Source organism: Dromiciops gliroides, chromosome 1, assembly GCF_019393635.1.
Source record: "Dromiciops gliroides isolate mDroGli1 chromosome 1, mDroGli1.pri, whole genome shotgun sequence".
NCBI lineage: Eukaryota > Metazoa > Chordata > Mammalia > Microbiotheria > Microbiotheriidae > Dromiciops > Dromiciops gliroides.
Genome location: NC_057861.1, coordinates 131,968,835 through 131,993,638, shown reverse-complemented (window position 1 = coordinate 131,993,638; position 24,804 = coordinate 131,968,835). Strand labels below are relative to the sequence as shown.

Here is a 24,804-nt window from a genome sequence, read left to right as displayed (position 1 = left end):
ACCAAACGTCCTTATACGTTTGGTTTTGTGCTGTGTTAAGCTTAAAGATACATCTCTTTTGAAAGTATAAGAGTACTGGGCATTTTTTCCCAACTCTAACCAGGGAAAGGTGTCTATAATATCCCTTACACTAATATTAAAGCTACTTAAGCACAATTCAAAAATAACACTTAACAAGCTAGTTCAAGGAGGAAACAAACAAGCTGTTTGGTGAGATGAAACTGTTTAGATTGACAGGAAATTTCAGATTTCAATCAATTGTGTGGGCATCATATTGGTATTTATAATACCTTAGGATTCTTTTTCTTGGTATGGTATCATTGTAGAATATGAATTTAAGAGCAAAATATTCTGGATTCTAGAAAGAATGTAGGATTATTCTAGAAATGTTACTATCCCCTGCGCTAAAGTCCTAACAGCTAAGTGTACTTATGTGTGTAGAAAAAGACACTGCTGTGTCCTAAAACTATCAGCTTCTAGAAAAACATTTTGAGCCCAGTTTTTCAATGTAGAGCACATATGTATATCTTTATATTTCTATAAGTGTATATATACCCATATTAGTGGGGGGAATCAAGCTCCTCCCAATGCCTTCCTTTATAGAATACAGAAATTGGACTCACTTTGCATCTGCTGCTATGCCTGATTTCAAATCCAGTCAACAAGATGCTCTTTGGCATCCCACTTCCCTGCCTTCTTTTGTGTGTTATCCCCTCTCCCCACCCCATTAGATTGTAAGTTACTCTAGGGCAAGGACTAACTTTCTTTTTGTTAATTGTATCCCCAGATACAATTGAGAGCTTGGCATTTATTAAGTCCCTGGCTCATAGTAGGCACTTAAATGTTGATTGGATTGCATTGTATATACACATATATACACACATCCATATATGTTAAATATGTAAAAGTATCATAGTTAATTGATTACCTCCAGGATCAGACATAAAATCCTGTCTTTTAAAGCCCTTCAGAACTTGGTCCCTTCCTATCTTCTTAGCCATTTAACACCTTACTCTCTTTCAGTATTCTGTGATCTGATGACATTGGCCTCCTTGTTGTTCCTCACAGATCCTCCCTCTCCCAACTCTGGGTACCTTCACTGGCTGGCTCTCTGCCTAGAATGTTCTCCCTCCTCATTTCTACCTCATAATTTTCCTCCTTCCTTTGAGTCTCAGCTAATGTTGCTGTTTTTGCAAGAAGGTCTTCTTAATCTCAGCACCTTTATTCTGAGACTATACTTTGTTTATCCTGTATGTATCTATTTTGTAAATAGGTCCTTGCATATTCTTTCATTCATTAGACTCTGAGTGCCTTCAGAACAGGGACCCTTCCCCCCTTTGCATTTCTAAGGCTGAGCGGCATACCTAGCACATAGTAGGCACTCAAAAATGTCAATTGACTGGCCATTCTAGGTCTATGTACTCTCTCAAAGAGGAAATGCCAAATTTTGAAATTTTCAGTTCCATAGCTTAAAAAAAAGGGGACAGGTCCCCATTTGTCTCCTCAAAGAATAAGGCTTTTAGAAGCACATTATCTGTTCACAAAAACTACAGACCACTTTTGAAATGCAAACATATTCTTTCCTATATTTCCCATGAGATATAGCATGGTGTCCCAGAAAAGAACTGTAGATTAGAATCAAAAGACTCTGGGTTGACTCTTGAAAATAAGACTTCTAAGTATGACAGTAGACAAGTCACAGAGAATGTCTACTCATCTATAAAATGGGTAGTCTTTAAACTGCCTATCACTCAGAACTGTGTTAACAGAAACATAATATCAATGCCAGATCTTTTAATACTAATATCAGTGCCCAGTGCCTAGTGTAGTGTATATATAACATTAGATTAATATGTATATACTATATGTCGGTTTTCTGTATTGTGCAGAACTCAAGCTTAACTCTAATGACTCATTACAGTAATCAGACAGCCATCAGTTCTTGACGATAGTGCTGGCTAAGCTTATGCTATGGTATGTCCTATCAGGTTGGTTATGGACCATATATCTGTTTGTCTGAGGACCAGCCTAGTCAAGTTTGGAGAGGCTTATCACTAGGTTGTCCATAGAATGATGGATTTTTTCAGTTGCCTAAATCCTTAAAAGCCTTCTAAGGGCTGCCATTTACATCACCAGAGGGAGCATTCACACCAAGGAATCTTTGATCTTTGAAGTATACATGTATCCCTCTAGTCAAATCCACTCTAATGCTTTACCCTAACCTGGATTCTCAAAAGTCATACGTACAAACTGCAAGCTCTGGCATACTCTACCAATCAGAAGAGGCCTTTAGTCAAATCCTAGTAATGGTTTGTGGGTCTTCTGTCACTTGAATAAATAGGATAGCATCACCAGAAGGTTGGTCATCATATGGTGACTTTTTATTAAAGTATGGGGGTAAGGGAATGGAAGGTTCATGAGAGGGAGTGTTGTATGGTGGCTAAAGAACAGGCCTTGAAGCCAGTAAAACCTGGAGTCAAATCCTGCCTCTGTGACCTTGGGTGAGACACTGAAACAGAGTTCTATGAGATTCTCCAGTACTCTTAAGTCCCAGGGAAAGTATCAACCTGTATTTGTGAGAGTACCAAGAACTCACAGGCTAACCTCAGTATGGAGAAGTTAAGATTTGTAAATATGTTCCAAACTCTAAAGCAGATACCCTAAAAAAGTATTTGGAAGTAAAGAAATAAACCTTAATACCCTTAAACACTGACCCAAAGACTTGACACCAGAAAGAAACGTTATCACTGTTCATTTCACAGACTGCAAGAAAATGACTGATACCTAATTATGTCTCCTTTTTTTGGTAAAAGCTGAAAGGCAGTGGAGGAGTGATGAGAGACAAAGGAGATAAAAAAGAAAAAATTAAGAGAAAAAGAAGGAATAGAAAAGTAGACAGCAGAAACAATGGTGTGAGGTTACAATTGGCAGTGAAAGGAGGAGCAGTCAAAGAAAATGAGAAAGGGGAAGCAGGGAATAGGGTATTAGAAGTGGCAATGGGAGGGGGCCTGTATTGCATTGGCAGACGCATCAGGCAGTAGAGATTAGAAGTGGTGATGGGGGCCGTGGCTGCAGTGGTAGTAGCAGCAGTGTCTAAGTATGATGAAAAGCAGTGACGGGGTAGATAAGCTACAGATACTCTGACAGTGAAGAAGAAAACCAGCAACAGAAACAGCAGACAGAACAGCTCTGTTCTTTGGGTGAGAGGAAGGGCCAACAGTCACCTCCACCTCAAAGACATCAATGTGCCACACAGAAGACATAGCTACCTGAACTCTCCATAGTCATCAGGGGGGAGGGGAAAGGAGAAGTCACTGATTAGGGGAGTACAGACACAAGCTAAATTATTCAGTCCTGTTGCCCAGACCACAGATGATTAGAAATGGCAAATTAAGTGATGGGAAATTGGTGGAGGCAGGTGTTTGTCTGCTAATGGTGACAGTACCAAGGAGTGACAGGGAAGAGCCCATTGAGGTGGGCCCCCAGTAGTCTCTGGTAAGAATTAAATTGTAATTGGGAAATATGTAACAAAATAAATAAAATACAATAGATAATGTTAATATAGGGTTTTCTAAGTGAATATGTAGCCATATCGATCTTTATGTATTGGTTAGTGGACCTCATTTCTACTTGAGTTGAATACCACAACATATAACACTATGCACCTCAAAATTCCGTGAGAGCATCATACTACATTGTATGATAGTGGATATTCACAGTAGCAAACTGAAGTCAACAAAAAAAAAGATTAAATTAACACATTTCCCTTATAATTAGGCAGTAGGCCCCAAATCTAGGAACCAGATTGATTTCATACTTTCAAAAAATGAAAAACTGAAAGTGATGCTTGGCACACAGAGAGATATTGTTAGCTAGCAAGCATTTATTAAGTACTTATGACATGTCAAGTATTATCCATAGTTCTGGGAATAAAAGAAAGCAAGAAAAAGTTCTCTCCTTAAAGAATATTTATTTTAAGGCTGTCAAAAGGAATTTCTCAATCTCAGGGAAAGACATAAACTAAGTTCAGGAAGATTCTACAAATGTCCTCAAGGATCATTGAATTCTCAAAGAGAACAATGAACAAATCCAGTATGGGGAGTTTCTGGAATACACACACACATATACATATACATATACATATATCTATATCTATCTATCTATCTATCTATCTATCTATCTATCTATCTATCTATCTATCTATCTATCTATCTAGAACACAGATGGAAGCCCTGCCTGTTGGCATGAGCACCTTTCACTTCTAGTCTTTTATGACCATGTACATAGACAGTAAAATCAAGGACTGGGTATAATAGTAGCTGAGAAGAACAAGAACTCCCCAGGTATGGTGCCAGCGTTTCATGAACTGAATGGCAATTTCCAGGGCCGTGAATTTTTTTCAAGTTATACTGGTAGTAAATGTTGTAGCGCATGAGCTGAAAGAAAATGCAGTTGTCATTTGTATTAAGACTATCCCCCTAGAAGAAAATAAAATAATTGGATTCTTAGGAGTCATGGCAGATTTAAACCCATGTCTTCTTGAGAACTGAGTTAAATTATATAAGAAGACAGAGAAGACAAGGTATAAGATTTCCAAAAAAAAAATGTTAATATAAATATAGACACTTAATGGTAAGGCATAGTTATCTGACCAAATAACTTATGGGAGGGGAACTTCATTTTCCAACCATATTTAATATATCATACATGCATCATATGTATATAATAGTTACAAATATGTGTGCTATACTATAAATGTGTATATATGTGTGTCTTTCTCACTCTGTCTTTTTGTCTCTGTCTGTCTGTCTCTGTCTATCTTTCTCTCTGTCCCTTTCTCTCTCTAAATGATACATGAGTGGCAGCTTTCAAAAGGGATAGAGGGGACAGCTAGGTGGCGCAGTGGATAGAGCACCGACCCTGGAGTCAGGAGTACCTGAGTTCATATCCGGCCTCAGACACTTAACACTTGCTAGCTGTGTGACTCTGGGCAAGTCACTTAACCCCAATTGCCTCTAAAAAAAAAAAAAAAAAAAAGGATAGAGAGCAACCATCAGGGGCAAGACAACCTGACTTGAAATCCTGTCTCTTACGCACTGATTGTGTGACTTAGGACAAGTGATTGAATTTCTCAGTGCCTTCAGAAACTTTCTAATATTTTTTCTTCACCCAGGGGTTCCCTATACCAGTGAAATCACAAGTATCAACCCCATCTCCATATGATACATATTTACATGCATGTATGTATAATGCAATAGAGTAAAGAAAAAATAAAACACTAGACTAGGAGTCAAAGACCTGGTGATACAATATGCCATAGAGTGAAAAAAACAAACATTGAGATTTGAGCCAGAATACCTTACTCTAGCACTTGGTAGGTAGATGGCTCTAGGTAGACCCCTTAAGCTCTCTGAGACTAACATCCTTAGATGATAAAGGGGACATAAAGAACCTTGTACTATATGTGTCAAATATAGGTGGTTGTGAGGAAAGCATTGTGTAAAGTGCTATAAATGAGTAATAGTCAACTCACTTAAATTCTCCCAAGCTGTATTTCTTCATCCATAAAATGGGGGTACCAACACTGACCCTGCCTGCCTCATAGGTTCATTGTGAGGATCACTGAGAACATGAAAGTAAAAGGTGTGTAAACTCTAAGCTACTATATAGATGTCAGTTGTTGCTACTTTTCCGGGTATAGAAATACTAAAGCATTATTGTAAAATTACTCTTCAAGGGGCAGCACGGACATCCTCAAGGGCTCTGGTAAAGGATTCTGACATCAGCATGTTAAGTGAAAAAGGTTTCATGTGTAAGCTGGGCACAGGTTGTGAGCCTGACCTCGAAGGACTGACTTAGTTCTAAGTTTGGAGAAGTTGGTTCCCAAAAGTTTTTGGTCAAAGCAACCTATGTTGCTATGAGACTATGTTCTAGAGGGATTTCAATCTCGACTTATGGAGGGAACACCCATCGGAATAAACTCATACGGCACAGCACAGAGAGTGCTGAATCTAAAATGAGAGGATGTGAGTTTATATCTTCCTACCTCTGAAACGTATTCCCGTGTGACCTTGGGCAAGTCACCTAAGCTTCTTGGGTCTGAGTTTACTCATCTATAAAAGGATAATGTTAGACTAGACAGCCTCTGAGTGAAATCCTTCCCAATTCTATGATTCCATGAATCTTTTGAAGTATCAGAAAATATATACACAGTAGGAAAATAGCATATGTAAATGTATTTATGGAAAGCCAAATGGCCTTAGGTCATGGGTGGATAATTATAGCTTTACTATGCCTTTTTAATGGTGAAGTATAGAAATCCTTGTCAACTCATTCAATAAATCTCTTATCTCATTTTATTAGTATTGAATTTCAGTTTAATGCTTAATTTTTTTTCCTAAGGGAATAAATGAATCTTCAGACTAAATGCTGAAAGATGAATCCAAATGTGACTTTGTTGAATCCACAGTATGTTGATTTTTCTTTGTTATTCCTCCCCCCCAAAAAATCTACCCCCAAACCAGTGGCACCTTTATGTGTATTCGTGTGTCCTGATTGCTCCATAATATTTACTCAGAAGGTTGTTTCATTAATAAAGCAATAGGTGATATGTCAGTGTTTTCTGTTTTTTCATGTAGGTTAATATTCCATGTAATGTCTTCAGTGTGCCTTGACTGCCCCATTCTCACATATATGGCATCCTATACATGTGGAATAGATTAGATGGTAGCTTTGATGACCTGTTGTGGCAAGACAGGTAATTGATTTCAGTGTAAGTCATTAGGAAAGGAAATCAAGTTCTCATGCAATGTGACACACACAGGATGTGCTGTTCACTTCTGTTTGAATGAAGAGATGGGTAGATAAGTAGATGGAGAAATAAAGGAGTAAATGCATAAATAGAAAAATTAAAGTTAAGTTTGCTTTGCAACTCATTGTAGGTCAAAGCCTATTAATGGAAGCCAATTACCGTGCTTGATAGTAGTTTCTGATCCCTTCTCTTGTAACTTATCCTTGAAAGAATAGTATTTAATTCTGGCAGGATTTCTAAATGATGTCATGCTCTCAGTTAAGTAGTCAGTATTTATTGAGCTTCTACTATATGAATAACATGCTACTAGGCACTGTGGAGGGATTAAAACAAAAGACCGTAATAACAAGAAGCAGTAGCTACTTTTGAGGAATTCAAAGTTGAGTTGTAAAGGCAAAATGCCCACACATGAAAAAGGTTTAGGGAATCTTGTCAAACGTCAAAATAAATTAAAATAATAATTATAATTTTCATTTATATGTATATCTACCATCTATCTATCTATACTTATACATTTATCTAAATATGCATATATGTTTATATAGATAGATAACCTATACATATATGTATATGTATATATACAGAATATATATATTAGAATGTGTGTGTGTGTATATATATATATATATGCACATATACATGCAGAAGAATGATGGTAAATGTTTAACAACTGGCTTTCTGAGAAAAAATGTATGCAAGACATACATTTAATTTTAATCTGCATGTTTACATTTTCTTTATCACTTTCTAGACAATTGATAAAACTAAATCAAATCCTGATGTGTGGTGTTTGCCAGTTTCTGAGGTCTAAATGAACACACTGAAAATTTAACAATCAGCTCTCAAGAGTTTTTAAAGCTAGCTCTAGCACACCATTATCAGTATGTGTATGTTTATATGACAATGTGTATATAGCTATATGTATTACTATATGTGCATACGTATGCTTATATATATATTTATATCAAAGCTTCTTAAAACGGGGTCTCTACCCCATATGGGTTTGTATAACTGAATGGGGTGGGACAAAAAATAGCAACAATAAAAGGTTATGTGTATCTATTTTATATATCTATCTACTTGGGGTCACATAAAAATTTCTCAGGCAAAAAGGGATCACATGTGGAAAATTTTAAGACAGAGAGAGAGAGAGAGAGAGAGAGAGAGAGAGAGAGAGAGAGAGAATGAGAATGAGAATATAGGGTAGATTGCTGGATTGCCTTTAGGAAATTACGAAGCTCCTTCAACAACCCCACCCGAACTTCTGTATTAAGCAACACCCCATCTTTTCAGTAGTAGTATTCTACCAGTATTATTGCATGGCCAATATGAAATACTATTGTCACCAAGAAGTTAAAAACAAGTATCATTCATAGAGGAATGGAAAGATTCACAGTCCATGTGAGAAGGCAGCAACACATAACATACAAGGAACTATGAAAAAAGAACTCTAATAAAGGATACTATCAAAGAAATGAATGACTGACTCAAAAAGGAGGATAGGCTAGCCATGTGCTGAGAGTGAGGGACAGCTTGGGTGCTACACGGCTATCTTTATAATATCAATAGAAAGTGTCAAGAGTCAAAAACATGTTGAATGAATCTCCTGTAGCAAACTATTGGGACAACATGAACAAAAGTAACACAGATAATAATGACAATAATAATAAATAATAGGTGACATTTATATAGAGTTTACTATGTTCCACTGAGCTAAGTACTTTAGAAAAGTACTTTAGAAGCTAAGTACTGAGCTAAGTACTTTAAGTGACTGAGCTAAGTACTTTACAATTATTATTTCACTTGATGCTCACAGCAATTCTGGGAGGTAATGCTATTATTACCTGTGTTTTTACAGAGGAGGAAACCGAGGCAAAGAGGTTAACTGACTTGCCCATGGCCACACAGCTAGGTCATATTTGAACTCAGGACTTTCTCACTCTAGGTCAGGAACCCTATCAACTGTACTACCTAGTAAAAATGGGGAAAAGGCATACTGACTCATTTAATTTCATTTTATTTAAAATATTTTAATTCCAAATTTAGCAAATACCAAATAAAATTAGAATTTCGATTTTAAAAGCAGAAGAGAAAAAAGATTTACTTGTATCTATGAATCCATTCTATATACATCTTTCTTTTGCACATATTTATTTCCCATATATACATATATCCCACATACACACATACATATTATATATACACATACATGCATATACATAAATATACACACATATGTATAACTTTAAAGTTTCCTTCTGCTTTATGTTTCCTTCTCACCTTTCTTCTCTTCCTTTTTGTGCATTTAAAAAGTGCTTCAATGACTATCTTTTCTTTCTTTTACTTGAGTAGCCCAATCACTACTTTTTTCTTCCACCTTTTGCCTTCCCCCCCAAAATGGGGAAAAAAACCATCAATAAAACTTTTGTAATAAATGCGCATAGTAAAGTAAAATGAATTCTCACATTCGCTGCTTCCAAAAATACATGTCTCATTCTGCACTTTGAGTCCATCACCTCTTTGCCTTATGACCTACTTAAACAAATTATTGATTATAGAAAGTTGACAGAAGAAAAGTCATAGACATAGGCTGTGTTAATTTTGTGTGGTAGTTTAACTCTTGTAAATCAATTGTCATAATGAAGTCCTGAAGTGACCCATTGTCTCTTGTTTTTGTGCTAAGTCAATATATATATGACTGCCAAGGACAATACTAGTTTTGAGTATAAACTTATTTATAAAATCTTATGGAGAAGGATTTGATTGTCAAAGTATTGCTTCATAACAGAGAGAGTAGCAAAGGGTAAAACTAGCTGAAAGAAAGCCTGGCAAGAAGTTTAATTAATTATAATTATCCCGAAGGCCTTTAAGGATGAAGGTGGAAGATGAACAAATTTTTTTTTAAAAATCAGTAAAGATTTTTATAGCATTTTTTTCACCATTATGGGCAGGGACAGAACCTGTGGCTGCGCTTGTGCCTTACCCTTAGCTTGGGGAAGGGGATGTGGTAGGGTTTGCAGCTGTGGGCTCAGACTCCCCCTCCTCTATCTAGAACACTCGAGGCTAAAGAACAGCTCAGGTGGTTCAGATTAGAGTGTGATTGGTGCCTGTTAATCCAGGAGCCCTGGAATCAGGAATACTCAGTTTTTCTTCTAGCTGAGCCTCCTCCAGCCCTGGACCACCCCCAAGGGCTCTAGTTCAAGATCCTTTCAGGGAGGGCACACTCCCCTGCCCCTCAGCAACTACCTGCCTTTAAAATGAGCCTGTGCCTATGGTTTACATAAATCCAATGTAGGAACATAGGGGTCCCAGAAGACAATGATACCCTTCAAAAGTATAGATGAATGGGCATTCCAGCAGGTATCAAGGAGTCTGAGGCATTGTTTCCTGTGGGGGTAACTGGGGTAGTGCCGGGGAATATGCTCAGTCTGGGATTCTTCCTCTATATTTTTGAAGGGCTGGCATGACCTTCATAGCCCCCTGGCCCTTGCCCTAGGGAGCAAACTTTGACACTTTGCAGAAACAATTCAATCAGGCTTGTTTCAAAGGCAGGTAGTTACTGAGCACCAGGGGATTTTGGAGGGTTTTTGCCCTCCCAGAAACAACTTCTGCTACCATTTTGTCCAATGTACCCTGTACCCTTATAAGAATTCCTTCTATACCAGACTCAACAAGTGGTCATTCAGTCTCTGCTTGAAGACCTCAGCTAAGAGTCACCCATGACCCCATTCCACTTTGGGAGAGTTCTCATTGTTATTTTTTTTTTCTACATATGTCAAGCCCAAACCTGCTGCTGCTGCTTCTATCCCTTGTTTCTAGGTCAGTTTTCTAGAACCCAGCAGAACAAGTCTAAGCCATCTTTCCCATGGCTGCCCTTTAGTGCTTTAAGAAAGCTACCTGGGCAGCTAGGTGGTGCAGTGGATAGAGCACTGGCCCTGGAGTCAGGAGTACCTGAGTCCAAATCCGGCCTCAGACACTTAACACTTACTAGCTGTGTGATCCTGGGCAAGTCATTTAACCCCAATTGCCTCACTAAAAAAAAAAAAAAAAAGCTACCAAAGTTTGTACCAACTCCTATGAATACTACTTGCTAGAGCAGCAGATGGTGCTGGTATTTCCTTTCTAAAATTATTTTGTGGGATTTGTTCTTTGCATTTATATAGTTGTAGTCATTGTGGATATTGTTTCCTTTGCTCTGTTTACTTTATTCTGCATCAGTTCATGTAAATTCTTTTATGCTTCTCCATGTTGATTATATTCATTATTTCTTAAAACACAGCAATATTCCATTATTTTCATATACCATGACTAGTTTAGCCATTTCCCATCAGATAGGCCTCATTTAGGAGGCGCTTGGTTTCTAGCTCTTTGCTAATACAAAAAGTACTGCTATAAATACTTTGGTGTATTTAGGGACTTTCTTTTGATCAAACACCTTGTTCAGGTATCTCTGGGTCAAAGGGTACAGACATTTTAATCACTCTATTTGTTTAACTCCAAGTTGTTCTCCAAAGTTTTTGTATTAATTCACAGATCCACCAACCATGTATTAGGTTGTCCATCTTTCCACAATCCCTCCAACATTGATTGGTGCCATCTTTTATAATCTTTGCCAATTTGCTGAGTGTGAGGTAAAATTTTGGCTACCATATTACATTGTTTACTCATATTATACTTGTGGTCTTGTACATTTTTTATTATTAAATTTCATCTTATTAGATTCAGGCCAACTTTCTAGACTGTCAAGATATTTTGGGGTCCTAATTCAATCACCTAATATGTTATCTATCCCTTATCACTTTGTGTCATCTTCACATTTCATAAACCTGACAGGTATGCCTTCTTATTGGTCATTATTAAAAAAAATAAGTAGCATGGGATAAAGGTTAGATCACCAGGGCATACTACATTAGAAACTTCTTTGCAAGTTGGCACTGAACAACTGCTCTTTAGTCTGGTCATTCGACCTTTCCTGATGCATTTTATAAATCATTATTTTCTATTTGATCATTTCATGAATTTAATTATTCTTTGCTACCACAAAAGAAAAAAGAGCTGCTATAAATATTTTTGTACACACAGGGTTCTTTCCCTCTTGTGTTGTTTAAAAATCGAAATGTGTGTTCTAATCTGTTCCCCCAGTTTGGGGAAAACTGGCTAAAATCACTGATAAATTCACCAAGAGTTTAGGCTTTTAAGGATTTATTAAGCTTGGATCTATTCGGTATAGCCAGAGACAGAAACCTTTCTTTTCCCCACATAAAACTCTGCCACCACGCCAATGTCTCAAACCAAAAGATGAAGATCCCCTCTGCCAGCATCTGCTTTCTACTCTCTCTCCTCCTCCCAGAAATGGGAGGTTCTTCAAGTTGATTGGCTGAGAGCGGTCTCCTGTTGATGTCGTGGTCCATAGCCTCTAAAAAGACACTGACCAGAATGTTGGCTAGTGGCTAAAATCTAATCTTAATTTCAATCTTAATTACAATCCATTTAATAATTTGACTAGCTAGCAACACAGTTTATTTCATGGTGGAATTAAATAAAAGGCAGGTCCAATTTGGACCTGATCCAAGAGGTTTTCCTACTGTGTTACAAAAGGAGTTCATTCGTAAGAAAAATGTCCAACATCCCAGATATCCAGACTGACAACAAAGCAAGGTACCAGAGTATTTGGATTTAGGCACTGTGTTATTAAAAAATGACATTATACTTTATCGTGTAGCTCCTTAGCATCTTATATTTCCTCTACAAGATCAAAGAATCTTTTTTAACCTCATCCACTTACTTTTAGATGGCTGGTTTTCTAGCTGCATTGTCTGAAAGACTTTTCTTTTTTGCTCTCTACCATAGGATCACAAAGTTATAGCTTAATGAACTTTATATACTTCCTAGAACTGGTGTGAAATGCAAGGAACCAAATGGAGGGGGGGTGGCAATGTTAGTGGTGTCCTTGAACCAATGGCAGAGAATCTCTCATCCTCAAACTCCCTTTGCTTTTTTTGGAGGGGGTGGGGTGGGGTTTGGTGGGGCAATAAGGGTTAAATGACTTTCCCAGGGTCAAACAACTAGTAAATATCAAGTGTCTGAGGCTGGATTTGAACTCAGGTCCTCCTGAATCCAGGGCCGGTGCTTTTATCCACAGTGCCATCTAGCTGCCCCTTCAAACCTCTCATTTTATAGTCAGAGAACCTGAAACCCAAAGAGATTATGTGACTAGGCCAAGGTCATAAAAGTAGTAAATAAAAGAACAAAGTACTCTGATTGCAAATCTAGCACTTTTTCCACTGGGCCATACTAACTCCTTATTGTATTTATATATTTTGTATCCTTTAAAATACAATTGTCATTCTAGGCACTGTGTTAAGCCCTCAAGAAGCTTACAGTTTATACCCTAAAACCAAATGGAAGTTCTAAAGATATTCACTCAATGATTGCTGCAATGAGGCTTCAGCAAATTGAAACTAGAACACATTACATAATGCTCAGAAAGGAATATACTTTTTATGTACTCTCCAAGAGTTATACTCTTTGAGTTGGATTGAGTTGCCATTGCCCTGATATATTTAATCTGATATAGAAGGCTAATCACGACAAAAGGCCCATTATACCTGTTAAAACATCACTCTTAGAAACATATTTCTGCTTTCCTCTACCAAGTACTTTAAATGCAGTCTGGGATTATTTTAGAACCCAATCAGTGCTTCTACATTGAAGTCAAATAGATCTGCAATGCATGAGCTAATGGGCACTAGAGTTTGCTAATGACAATACCAGCATGTTAAGAAAATATCCTTTCCCAAGATCATACATCCTAGCTGCTTTCTCCTATTCTGATAAAATTACAGACTAGTATTTGAAGTTGTAATAACCATAATTACAAAAGAAAATTAACCACAAAACATCAGTCCCTACCTTACTCTCCCCAACCCCATCAAAATGTGGTAGTTTGGTAATAGCTTATAGGAAATGCCTAAAACTGTACTATTTTCAAAAAAATTATTTCATCGGGTTAATCATCATTGATTCACATAAATCTGTTTTTCAGAACAATACCTCAAAGGCAATTGACAAGAAAGTAAAAGCTCATTTCTAAAACTAGTCACTTTCCAAGATGAATAGAATAGAAACATTATGAATAGAAACATTAGGGAAGGCTGTCACTTTCGAGACATTGTGGAACTCTGATTATTAATTTTCTGCAGAAATAAACCTATTTTCCCTCATTCTTAACCTTCCTTTGTGAAATTTTAAAAAGGTGATTTCTGATATTTTCTTTCTTTTCACCTTACATTTAATTTTATATTCACAAATTTAAAATCAAATACTTTAACCGGATCAATGTAAAAAAATATAAAAAAATAAGTTGTTTCCTGCTATTACTTACTATAGCCTGAGACTCTTAATCCAAAGGATTTGCAAGAGTTCAAGTAATCTCATCCAATGATTGAATGATTTACTTCCTGGGATCCATAGATACTGCAAGGGTGGTAAATTCCAAGCATATAGCAATATTATTCTGAGAACAGAGCCAAAACACTCCTCAATATTGGGAAGGAAGAAAATGCCTCATTTCCTCTGGCAAAGAGGCCAGAGTACCAGACATCATAATCAAACATTCCTCAGCATAGCTATTGTCCTTTGAGAAAGACAGTTGTTGAACTCTTATTTGTCTTTGTCTTCCTTTTATTTGTCAGATGATGTGAGAAGAAAAAGACAAGACTCTAATAAGCCTACCACCTATTCTGCGACTTGAAGTTCATAAAATTTAATTTCACGGAATGAGAATGGGGAAATAAATAGCTAGAGATTTAGACTTGGAGTCTTAGTTTAAATCCTACCTCACACATTTATTAGCTGTGTGACTCTGTACATGTTGCATAGGTCTGTCAGCTTCACTTTCCCTCATCTGTAAAATGGGGATAATAACCGTATCAACTTCATAGTTGTGAGGATCAAACTTGTGAATATACTCAAGACACTTTGCAAACATTAAAGTGCTATGTAAATTTTTATTATTATTAAATTCCCCCATCAGATATGAATTTTCATGCAAGTAAAACAATGGAAGACACTGCATCTGTCTTAAATAGCCTGCAAAATGTCTGATATCTGTGATATCTTCCATTGCTTTGAAATTTAGTGATCATTTAGTTGAACCCCTCATTCTACAGGTAAGGAAACTGAGGCTTAGAGAGGTACAATGGTTTGTCATTAGACTATGTGATCCTTGGGAACAAGGACCATATCTTGCCCTTCTTTGTATCCCCACTGCTTAGCACAATGCTTGGCACATAATTCTTTTGTTGAATATTTAGTTGTTGTCCTTCCTGCTTCAGGAAGATATCACTATGTCAGGGTCTAGATGCACTGTATCAAACTGTGGCTGATCAGACCAATACAAGCCTGGAAAGATCTACCACAGGTTGGGCACAAATAGTTCATAGGAACATTTGGAGTGGAGATGTCTATGAATTTGTGCATCTCACATTTCTTTTGAGCTACTACAATTCTGCTTTACTCGTGGAGCACAGGCCCTTCTTTGATGCAGGCATGCTATGCTGGGTGATCCTTTGTCAGTGTCTCCCATGTCTCACAATCAATTCCAAAGTTCTTCAGAGATACTTGAGAATGTCCCTGTATCACTTCTACTGACTGCTGAGAAGCCTTGTGTGAATTCTCTGTGAAAAAATCAAATCTCTTAGGCAAACATATGTTTAGTTCTTTTTTTTTTTTTTTTTTTTGGTGAGGCAATTGGGGTTAAGTGACTTGACCAGGGTCACACAGCTAGTAAGTGTCAAGTGTCTGGGGCCACATTTGAACTCAGGTCCTCCTAAATCCAAGGCCAGTGCTCTATCCACTGCACCACCTAGCTGCCCCCAATATGTTTAGTTCTTAAACAACATGGCCAGCCCATAGTAGTTGTCCTCTCTGCAGTATATTTTGAATGGTCAAGAAAGGAGCCTGATCTTTCCAGGTGATCTTCAGAATCTTCCTAAGACAGTTCAAATGGAATTGACTCAGTTTCCTAGCATTGCACTAGCATACTGTCCAGCTTTTACAAGCATAGAACAATGAAGTCACCACAATGCCTCTGTATGTCTTTGGATTATTATTATCAACAGAAAACTGAATGCCATCTGCCTTCTTACTAAGCCAAGAATTTTACATCTTTCTAAGCTTTGTTTGCACTTTTGATGGAGTTGAACACTACCTTCTTAGAGACCAACGAAATATCTTGCTGGTAAACCCTGTGGAGTTCTCGCTTTTTGTTTAGTGGCTTCTGAATTTCCTCATCACTTTTGTCAAACCAATCTTCCTGTTTGTGAGTGTTCTGGCCCAGATGAGTAGTATCTGTATACCAAATCTCTGAAGCTTCCCACTCCTTTTCTGCTCCACTGTTGCCCACTGTGTGTTGGCTTAGCTTTCCCTCCAAGTTAGCACCCCAATGATGGTGGCCTGGTGCTTTCTTGCAAGTGGCAATCACATTGTCATGAACCTGTTATTCATGTCTTTGGGGAAGCATACAAGCTTTTTGAGTAGATTAGTTTTGATTTTGAAACCTATGCCAGCTTCAAGGCACTCCCTATCACTGCAGCCACTCTAAAAAATGTGTATCCAGCTCTAACTTCAATAAGCTGTTCTTTATTTGCCATCCTTGTTTCATTCAGGGCTACTATTTGGATGGGATACCTGCTGAGTTTTCTTGCAACAAGAGCTGTTTATCTATTAGATTTCTTCTTGTCCATAAGTGTGTACACATTCCATGTACCAACAGTTAGTGAAATCATCTTCATAAAAAGTTGTGTACATTTTTGGTGTGTTTCAACCACAGGGTGGGATCTCACCTGCTGTGGTAAGCATATCAGAGTTAGGTTAGGTGAAGCAGACAATTTTAGGGCATCATTTCTATCCCCTTCCTCCTGCCAGGAGGTAAGGAATGTGGTCCCTAAAAAAGGCTGTTCAGACACTCATGGACCTGTCACATCACAACGCTGTTTCAGTCCAGTGAAAAGAAAACCCTATGGCCTGGGTCACCTGTGTACCAGGTTGTGACTACAGCTCCCAATGTATCCACGCCTGTTACTTTGTCACTTGTCTATCACCACAGGACTTTGAGGTAGGTAAAAATGATATGGGTGTTGATGTCTTTTGACTTGCCCATAAATTGGATTTGAGTGAGGCAGAATTGCATGAAGTTGTCTGGCTCACTTTCTCTTCCAGAGTGATAGGATTCTGGTGGCAAGACAAAAGTCAAGATGATTGGCGATGGCTCGGAATGCAGGAAATGGTGTTTTTGATGTCTAATCAAGCTCTAATTGCTCCATAGTGCCTCCTTCAGTTGCTTTCATGTCTGTTGGAACAAATTGTTCTCATCTACCCATTCTGCCAGGTGAATTCTTCACATGCTTGAGGCAGATGCTCCTCTACCTCACCAATGGGTTTCAGACTCTTCAATTACGCTCAATCTGATTTAGCCCATCTTCCAAAATGGTTTATTGGAGTGTGACCACTGGGCATGCTACAGCTTCTTACAGCCACGTGGGAGAACTGGATGAATCAGGTGGACACCAAAGGTGGAAAGCAGCTCGCACACCAGAGGTACTAGTCTTCCCTGAGCACCCAAATACCCCAATATAATATAACATAATAGGAACTTATAAATGTTTATTGACTGATTTCTCAAGATCACATAGCTATAAAGTAGCAGGTCAAATGTAGGCCATCTGGCTCTAGTTCTAGCACTCTTTCCACTATACCACTATAGTGGAGCCATATACATAGTTGACTCTCTTTATATGGCTCCAAGATTGTCAACTCAGGCTTAATAATTTTTTTCTAAAGATGATAATGCCTGAGGTTTTAATCATGGTTTGGACAAAATAAGCCACTGCTGCCTATATGAAATCTGATGAACAGGAGGGGCTCTTTGCCTGAATGGTTCTAGTAATAGAACAGAGGTTTTTTTGTTTGTTTAAATGTCAAATAGCTTTCTAAACATGCATTAGACTTCACAAAACTGAGGGATTTTGGCCCTAGTGATAATCAAGGTTTCTATCAAAACTAAAATAAAGATAGAAGAAATCATTCAGGTCAACCTCCCATTTGCTTTCTGTGTGTGTGTGTGTGTGTGTGTGTGAATTGGGGTTAAGTCACTTGCCCAGGGTCACACAGCTAGTAAGTGTTAAGTGTCTGAGGCCGGATTTGAACTCAGATCCTCCCAACTCCAGGGCCAGTGCTCTATCCACTGCACCACCTAGCTGCAGCCCCCCCATTTGCTTTCTTAGTCCCTGAAGTAATTAGTCATTTTATTAAAAGATCAAGTAGAAAACCATAAGAAGCAAAAAGCTAAGGGGAAGGTCACACTAACATAGTATGCACAGCAAAATAAGATAGAACTCAGTTTAGAGAGAGACAGAGGTCAGTGAAATATTATATGTGAATCTAAGTTTACTTGAGAATATACACTTTATCTAAAATAACATTTAAAAGAGGATTAAAAAAACAATTTAGGACTGTTTTTGACTCTGACTCAAAATGTGTTACCTAATAGTTGTATTTACTGACCGGGTGAAAAAACAAAATAGAAATCTCAAAGCCAATTATTGGAGTCACCCAGACTCCTTGTTTGGCAAAGAGCCCTGATTCTGAAGTCATACTCTTACCTCTAAGGTTGTTACTTCATGCTTGAGGCATTACTTTGTATTCTTTATTATGCAAGGACTCAAAAGCAAAGTTCTTTGATAAACAGGACATCTGAGCTTTTCAAGAATCCCTAGAAACCTCTATTTTTGAAATCAAGACAATCCTATCTGAATCAAATCTCAGCGTCATAAAGACAATGTGTTTTTAATCTTTCTAAAACTGTATTAGACTCAATACAAGAATAAGATATGGCTCACTCTTATGAATGTTTAATTTTTAAAATTCTCGTGAACTTGATTAGATTCTTTGTTAAAATCATATCAACTCTTCATTCCAGTAGAATCTCAGAGACACTATCAGAAAAATGGAAACTGATAAATAGGTTGCTTTTTCTTTTTCTCAGTCACATTGTTGCCTATACCCAAATGCTGCACTGGGGATCTATTATAAAAAATTTTAATTGCCTTACAACATATATTACGAGCTTGTTTAACATAGCCAAGGGCAAGAGAAGCCAAGGTAGGCTGATATCAAAGTGTAGTAGAAATGATGTTCAATCAAACCATTTTAATGGAAATTTTCTTATATGTAATCATAGAAAACAAAGTATGACATCAAGGCAATTATTAATATTACCTACTAAATTTATATAATTCAATAAAATACTCCGATTTCAGAAAGGTTTGAATCTAAAGGATGCATATTTGTTAAACATGCTGATAAAATATGTTAATTAAATGAGTTATATTAATTTAATGAGATCTCCATTTCCCTTCAAATAGCTTAACAAAGAAGAGAATCTTACTTTCTGAAAGAACTAAACTGGATTTAACTCACATCTGATATCAAGTTTCTTATTCACTCATGTGGAGCTGATCAGAGAATTGGACTCTCAGAGATGATCTCAAGATGTGAGTTTAAAATAACTACATAGAGTCCTGAGAAGATAAGAGATGGGAACTGGACAAGAGCAACACTTATTACTGAGAACTCAAGCTTTCAGATCTCTTTCCTGCAAGGTATCAAAACCTTGATAGCAGTGATCATCTCTGTAAATCAACTTTGTACCACCCTCAATACAATGCCACAGATTTCCCTCTTTTCTTGGGAGCAGGAAGTGTTTCATTTTTTTGTCTTCATTCCATATGCCTACCTCATTTGCTCGGCACATTGCTTGAGCTCTAATAAATTCTGATTGAATTGAATTGAAATAGCTGCTTAATGCATTTTCTAATTACAATTTTCCTTTATCCTCCAACATAGCAATGTTGTGCTTTCCTGAGACTTTCCCCCACAAGTTACAAAATGAAAAGGCATTGGATGTTAACTTTAAAGGTAAGGTGAAAAGAATTCTGTGAGACTCCCAGATTATTAGGTGGTCACTTAAACCCTAGAGATGATCTAATTGGACTTCCTGATTTTACAAGTAAAGAAATGGAGATTTCTACTTTCTTCTCTCATATTCATATCAATTCTTTGCTAATCATTCCTGTGCCCTTTTTAATTTATTAAATTCTTTCCTATGGGGTTAAAAGTCTTCACCTCCACATCAATAATCATCAAAGTAAATATTTTTTCATTCACTATGATCAAATAGACCAAAAAAGATTAAAAGGGGATGGAAACAATTAAAAGGAAGACATTATAAATATATAAATCTGCAATTATAAAGAAAACCTCCTACTCAAATATCCTACTCCAAAGCTACTTAGTATTTTCAGAAATCCTTGTAAGGTAAGATGATTTTATTTTTCAACTGCTTTCCAGAAGATCAGTTGAAAGTAGTGATTTATAGTGGATTTGAATTATTTTTAAGCCAAATATTTGAAACCCCAAAGTTAAGAACAAGTCCTTACCACCTTCTTTAGTACAAAGACTGACGAGGTTGTGAACTGTGTCCATCAACTCCAGCTGTTGCTTCTGAAGGACACTGTTGTTACTGGTTGCCCTGTTTAACTGTTTCTCCAGTTCCTGAATTATGTACGTCTGACGAGTAACCAGGCTTTGCAGGTTCTCCTTCTCTTCCTTTAAAGTGTCCAATTCTTCCTTGTGTCTTTCTTCCATTTCTAGGATTTTATGCTCTAATAGACTACAAAGAAAGAGATAAAATAATATTACTTAGTTCTGCACATATATTGAGTTCCTATCTGTTGTTGTTTTATGGTGTTACAGATACACTTAGATTGGATTTACTATGGGAATGCTTTTATTTTTGAAACATAGATGAAAATATACAAGTTGGCTTTAAGAAGGTATCCAAGAACTACATACTTAGCAACATATGAACACCACTCCTCCTCCGCCCCCCGGATATAGGTTATTTCCTGGAGGTACCTTATACCCAAAGAGTAGCTTATTCTGGCCCAAGTAATAATTGAAGCCAGGAGAAGAAATATTATAACTTCCACTCAGGGACTGAATCCAATAAGAAAGATCTCATCTGATATAGTGAGACTATTCTGGAAAAGAAACATATGCATGGCAATAATCGTAGTGTTTTGTATTTACATAGCTCCATTTACCTGGTGTTTTCAAAACATTAACCCACACAGATGAATTTTCAATAGGCCTCCATGAGACAGTTAAATATAAAAACAGAGTAGCCATTCTGCCAGGGAGTAATATAAACAGGGTCATACTGCAGGGAAGATTTGGAAAGAAGACAGATTTCTATGTTAAGTCTTGTATTCTAATCACTAGACCTGGCTATCCCTCTGTCTAAATGTTGATATCTATCACAAGCTGAAACTTGAAGAGAGAGAGAGAGAGAGAGAGAGAGAGAGAGAGAGAGAGAGAGAGAGAGAGAGAGAGAGATCAATGAATTGTTAATAGACATATCTAATGGTCTTTTCTCATTCTTAATTGCTTTTGGAATAATCTGCTTCATTGGACTATTGACCACTCCTTCCTCTTGGATACTCTCTCCTCTGAGCTTTTGTGATACCACTCCCCTTTGATTGTTTTCTATCTGCCTGACCACTCCTTTCTTTATTATCCACTTAACACCCCCTAACTGTGGGAATACCCCAAACTTCTGCCTTTTTCCCTATTCTCCTCTATTCTGATTCTCTGTCTCTGTCTCCCTCCTTCTCTCCCTCCCTCAATCCATCTCTCTCTCTCTCTCTCTCTCTCTCTCTCTCTCTCTCTCTCTCTCTCTCTCTCATCTCACTCATTATTCCTGTGTAAACTTCATCTCTATGCAGATGACTCCCATTTCTACATACCCAGCATTCAGTTTCTCTCCCAAACTTCAGTTCTAGATGACCTATTGTATATTTCAAACCAGACTCAACATTCCTAAAACCAAAATTCTTTTCTTTTGCCTTAAGCCCTTTCATCTTCCCTATTTCTCTCAAAGTCATCACTATCCTTCCAGTGTCTCTGATTCATAATTCCAGCATTATCATTTACTTTTCACTCTCCTTCCCTCCATATATCCAATCAATTGCCAAATATTATTTCTATCTTCACACCATTTCTCTCATCTGTTCTCTTCTCTCCACTTTCTAAGCTACCACCTTAGTTCAGGTTGTCATTACCTCTTGCCTAAATTATTTTAACAATCATCTAATTGTTCTCCCTGCCTTAATTGCTCCTGAAGTAATTTTCCTTAACCACAGATCTCACCATGTGACTCCCTTACTCAATCAACTTCAAGGGCTTCCTATTTCCCCCAGGATAAAAGGTGAATTGCTTTGTTCAGCTTTTAAACCTCTACACAGTCTGGTGCCAGGAATATTTCTAGTCTAATTGTACATAGCCCCTTCTTCCACCCTTCAATACAAGCAAACTAGCTTTCTTTCTGTTTCTCACCCATAGCACTCCACACTTTCATCTCCAAATGTTTGAATTAGATGTCCTTTCTGTTTGAACTGTGCTCCCTCCTTGCAGCCCCTCATGAAGTACCACTTTTCCTTTAAGATGCATGAAATCTCTCCTTATTCCCCATTGTTATTGTCCTCCCTCCAAACTACCCTATATTTAATTATTTTGTATTCATCTTTATACATTTTTACAATTATTTTCTTCTTCTGTAGAACATAAGCTCACTGCAGGGAGGGATTTTTCCATTATTTCTACTTGTATTCCAGGGTTTAACACTGTGCCTAGCATTTGGTAGGTACTTAATAAGAACTTGTTGATTTACTGATTGGTGCTCTCAAATGGGGCATTGTAATTGGACTGGACAAAGAGAGATTTCAGTAGGCTGATGGCTTGGACTCACATATGGTGCAATATCCTTGCACATAATGATCATTTAATTTATTGTGTTTGCATCTTCAGGACATAGCATAGTGCCTTTCACATAGTTGGCACTTAATAAGTGCTGATAGATTGATTGAAATTGCTATTCTTCATTCAGTGCTCTGGTGTTTTCATGTTAAACTTTCCTTCTCTCAGAATTCTTCACAGGGTACTTGCCTTGCATATTTAGAAAAATACAAAAGGACACACATGCAGAAGTACTTTTGGAGTCTGGCAATTGTCTATAAATTAAAAAAATAGATTTTATAGAGTGTCTAATCAACCAGCACCATACAGGGATGTCTGATTCAGGTTTTTGATTCAGTTTAGAAGGATCAACCAGTTCCTAATTTACAAGATGTTATTCAGATCCAATGAAGTAGGTTATACATCTATTCTACCTTGGAAAAGGACATGCTGAATCATTCCTAGATGTTTTAAAAAGGGGCACTAGGGAGTTTTAAAAATTTAATCCAAAATAGAGCATACCTCATGAACCCAACTGTCTGCTTGCCTGTCTTGTAATAGCTCCCTGGAGTATACAGAGGGAAAAAGGAGAAATGTATTGGGCTTTTTGCCTCCTCTCCACCCCCCACCAATAAATCCATTCTCTAGTCCACTGATGTGTGGCCTGGTAGTCTCATATACCTGGGCAATCATTCTGTAGAAGCCATCAGCACCACAGCATTTGCGGGGAGGGGGTGCAGGGGGGTGTCTGTGTGTTTAGGAGGGATTGCAGAGGTTTGTGGAAATAAATACATATGTTTCTCCCTCCTCTGATGATAGTCTTATAACAAGAGAGATACATATACTACAACAGGGGAGTTATGGAAGATTTTGTCCCTCTTGGTAATATATTTATCTCAAAAAAGGAGAAGAAGCAAGTTCTCCCACTCCCACTGAGGGCTCTCAATGGTACAACTTGCAAGACTCGAGTGCAGTGATTAGAGGAAAACATGGTCATTTTGTGTGATCTGATCCTTTTTGGAAAAGAAACATAGGTAAACAAGCCAAAGTAAGAGAATGGGTAAGAGACAAGTAGGAATTCTCAATGGGAAATACTTTCTTTAAGTCAGTAACATGTTAAGGAAGGTCACAGAAAAGGATTTCTCTACTGATAGATTAAAAAATATGAAAACAGATCATCTGTTGGTAATGTGCCATCCAGTGTCTTGAAATGTCTACAAACAATAGACTTCAGATCTTAGGACCCTTTGTAAACTGTGTGCTATTCCTCTGCTTACAGATAAAAGATCAGTGGCAGAATGCCTGCATAATTGCAGATGATTTAACTAAAGAGAGGAATATAGTAAAATATACGTGAGTTATATTAAAGAATAGAACTTAAGAATTAGGGGAAAATAAAAGAAATGTGCATGATAATTTTGATAAATGTGCATGATAATTTGATGATATTTGAAAGGAATAGCAAATTGTGCAGTGTAGATTTGCAGTGTCATGTGCAATCATCTTTTTTGATTGTACTACATCATGAAAAAGCTTGTTTTATTCCAGAAATAAAAAATTAAATAATTTTTTTAAAGAATTAGTTGCTACAAATAATGATGTAAAGAGTAAGATTTGGCGTAGCCAGGTGGCACAGTAGATAAAGCCCTGGTTTCAATAGGACCTGAGTTTAAATCTGGCCTCAGACAGTTGACACTTACTAGCTGTGTGACCTTGGGCAAGTCACTTATCCCTCATTGCCCCACAAAAAAACAAAAATAAAATAAAGAGTAAGATTCATACTGGGTTTTAACAAGAACACTATAGTCATAATGGTCTTAGAAAATAATATAAAATGGCATTGTCCCCCTGAAACAGGATGAACTGTGATCTCTCCATTTTCCCAATCAATCAATATGTGATGTGGCCCTTGGTGAACTTATCTTGTAGCTATTACTTTTATTTATCATTTTCAGGGGCCAATAGTGAACTCAGCATTATATAGAATATGGCGGCACACTTTCCTGTCCAAGGTTCACATTTAAGAAGACAAAATCTCAAACCTAAAAAATGGCTATAAGAAAGGTACTTAAACATTACATAAAACTCCTTGGACTTAAAAAAATGTATATTGTTTTGTTTTAATCAAAGTACCATAG

General features: G+C 37.3%; 1 protein-coding gene across 1 annotated transcript in view; it reads right to left on the bottom strand.

Annotated features, from left to right (window-relative positions):
• ANGPT1 (angiopoietin 1) overlaps positions 1–24,804 on the bottom strand; it is a 328,587-nt gene that overhangs the window by 97,507 nt on the left and 206,276 nt on the right. The window contains exon 4 of the mRNA XM_043979816.1: positions 20,311–20,543. Coding sequence (XP_043835751.1) covers positions 20,311–20,543 — 233 coding nt within the window. The remainder of the gene's footprint in view (positions 1–20,310; positions 20,544–24,804) is intronic.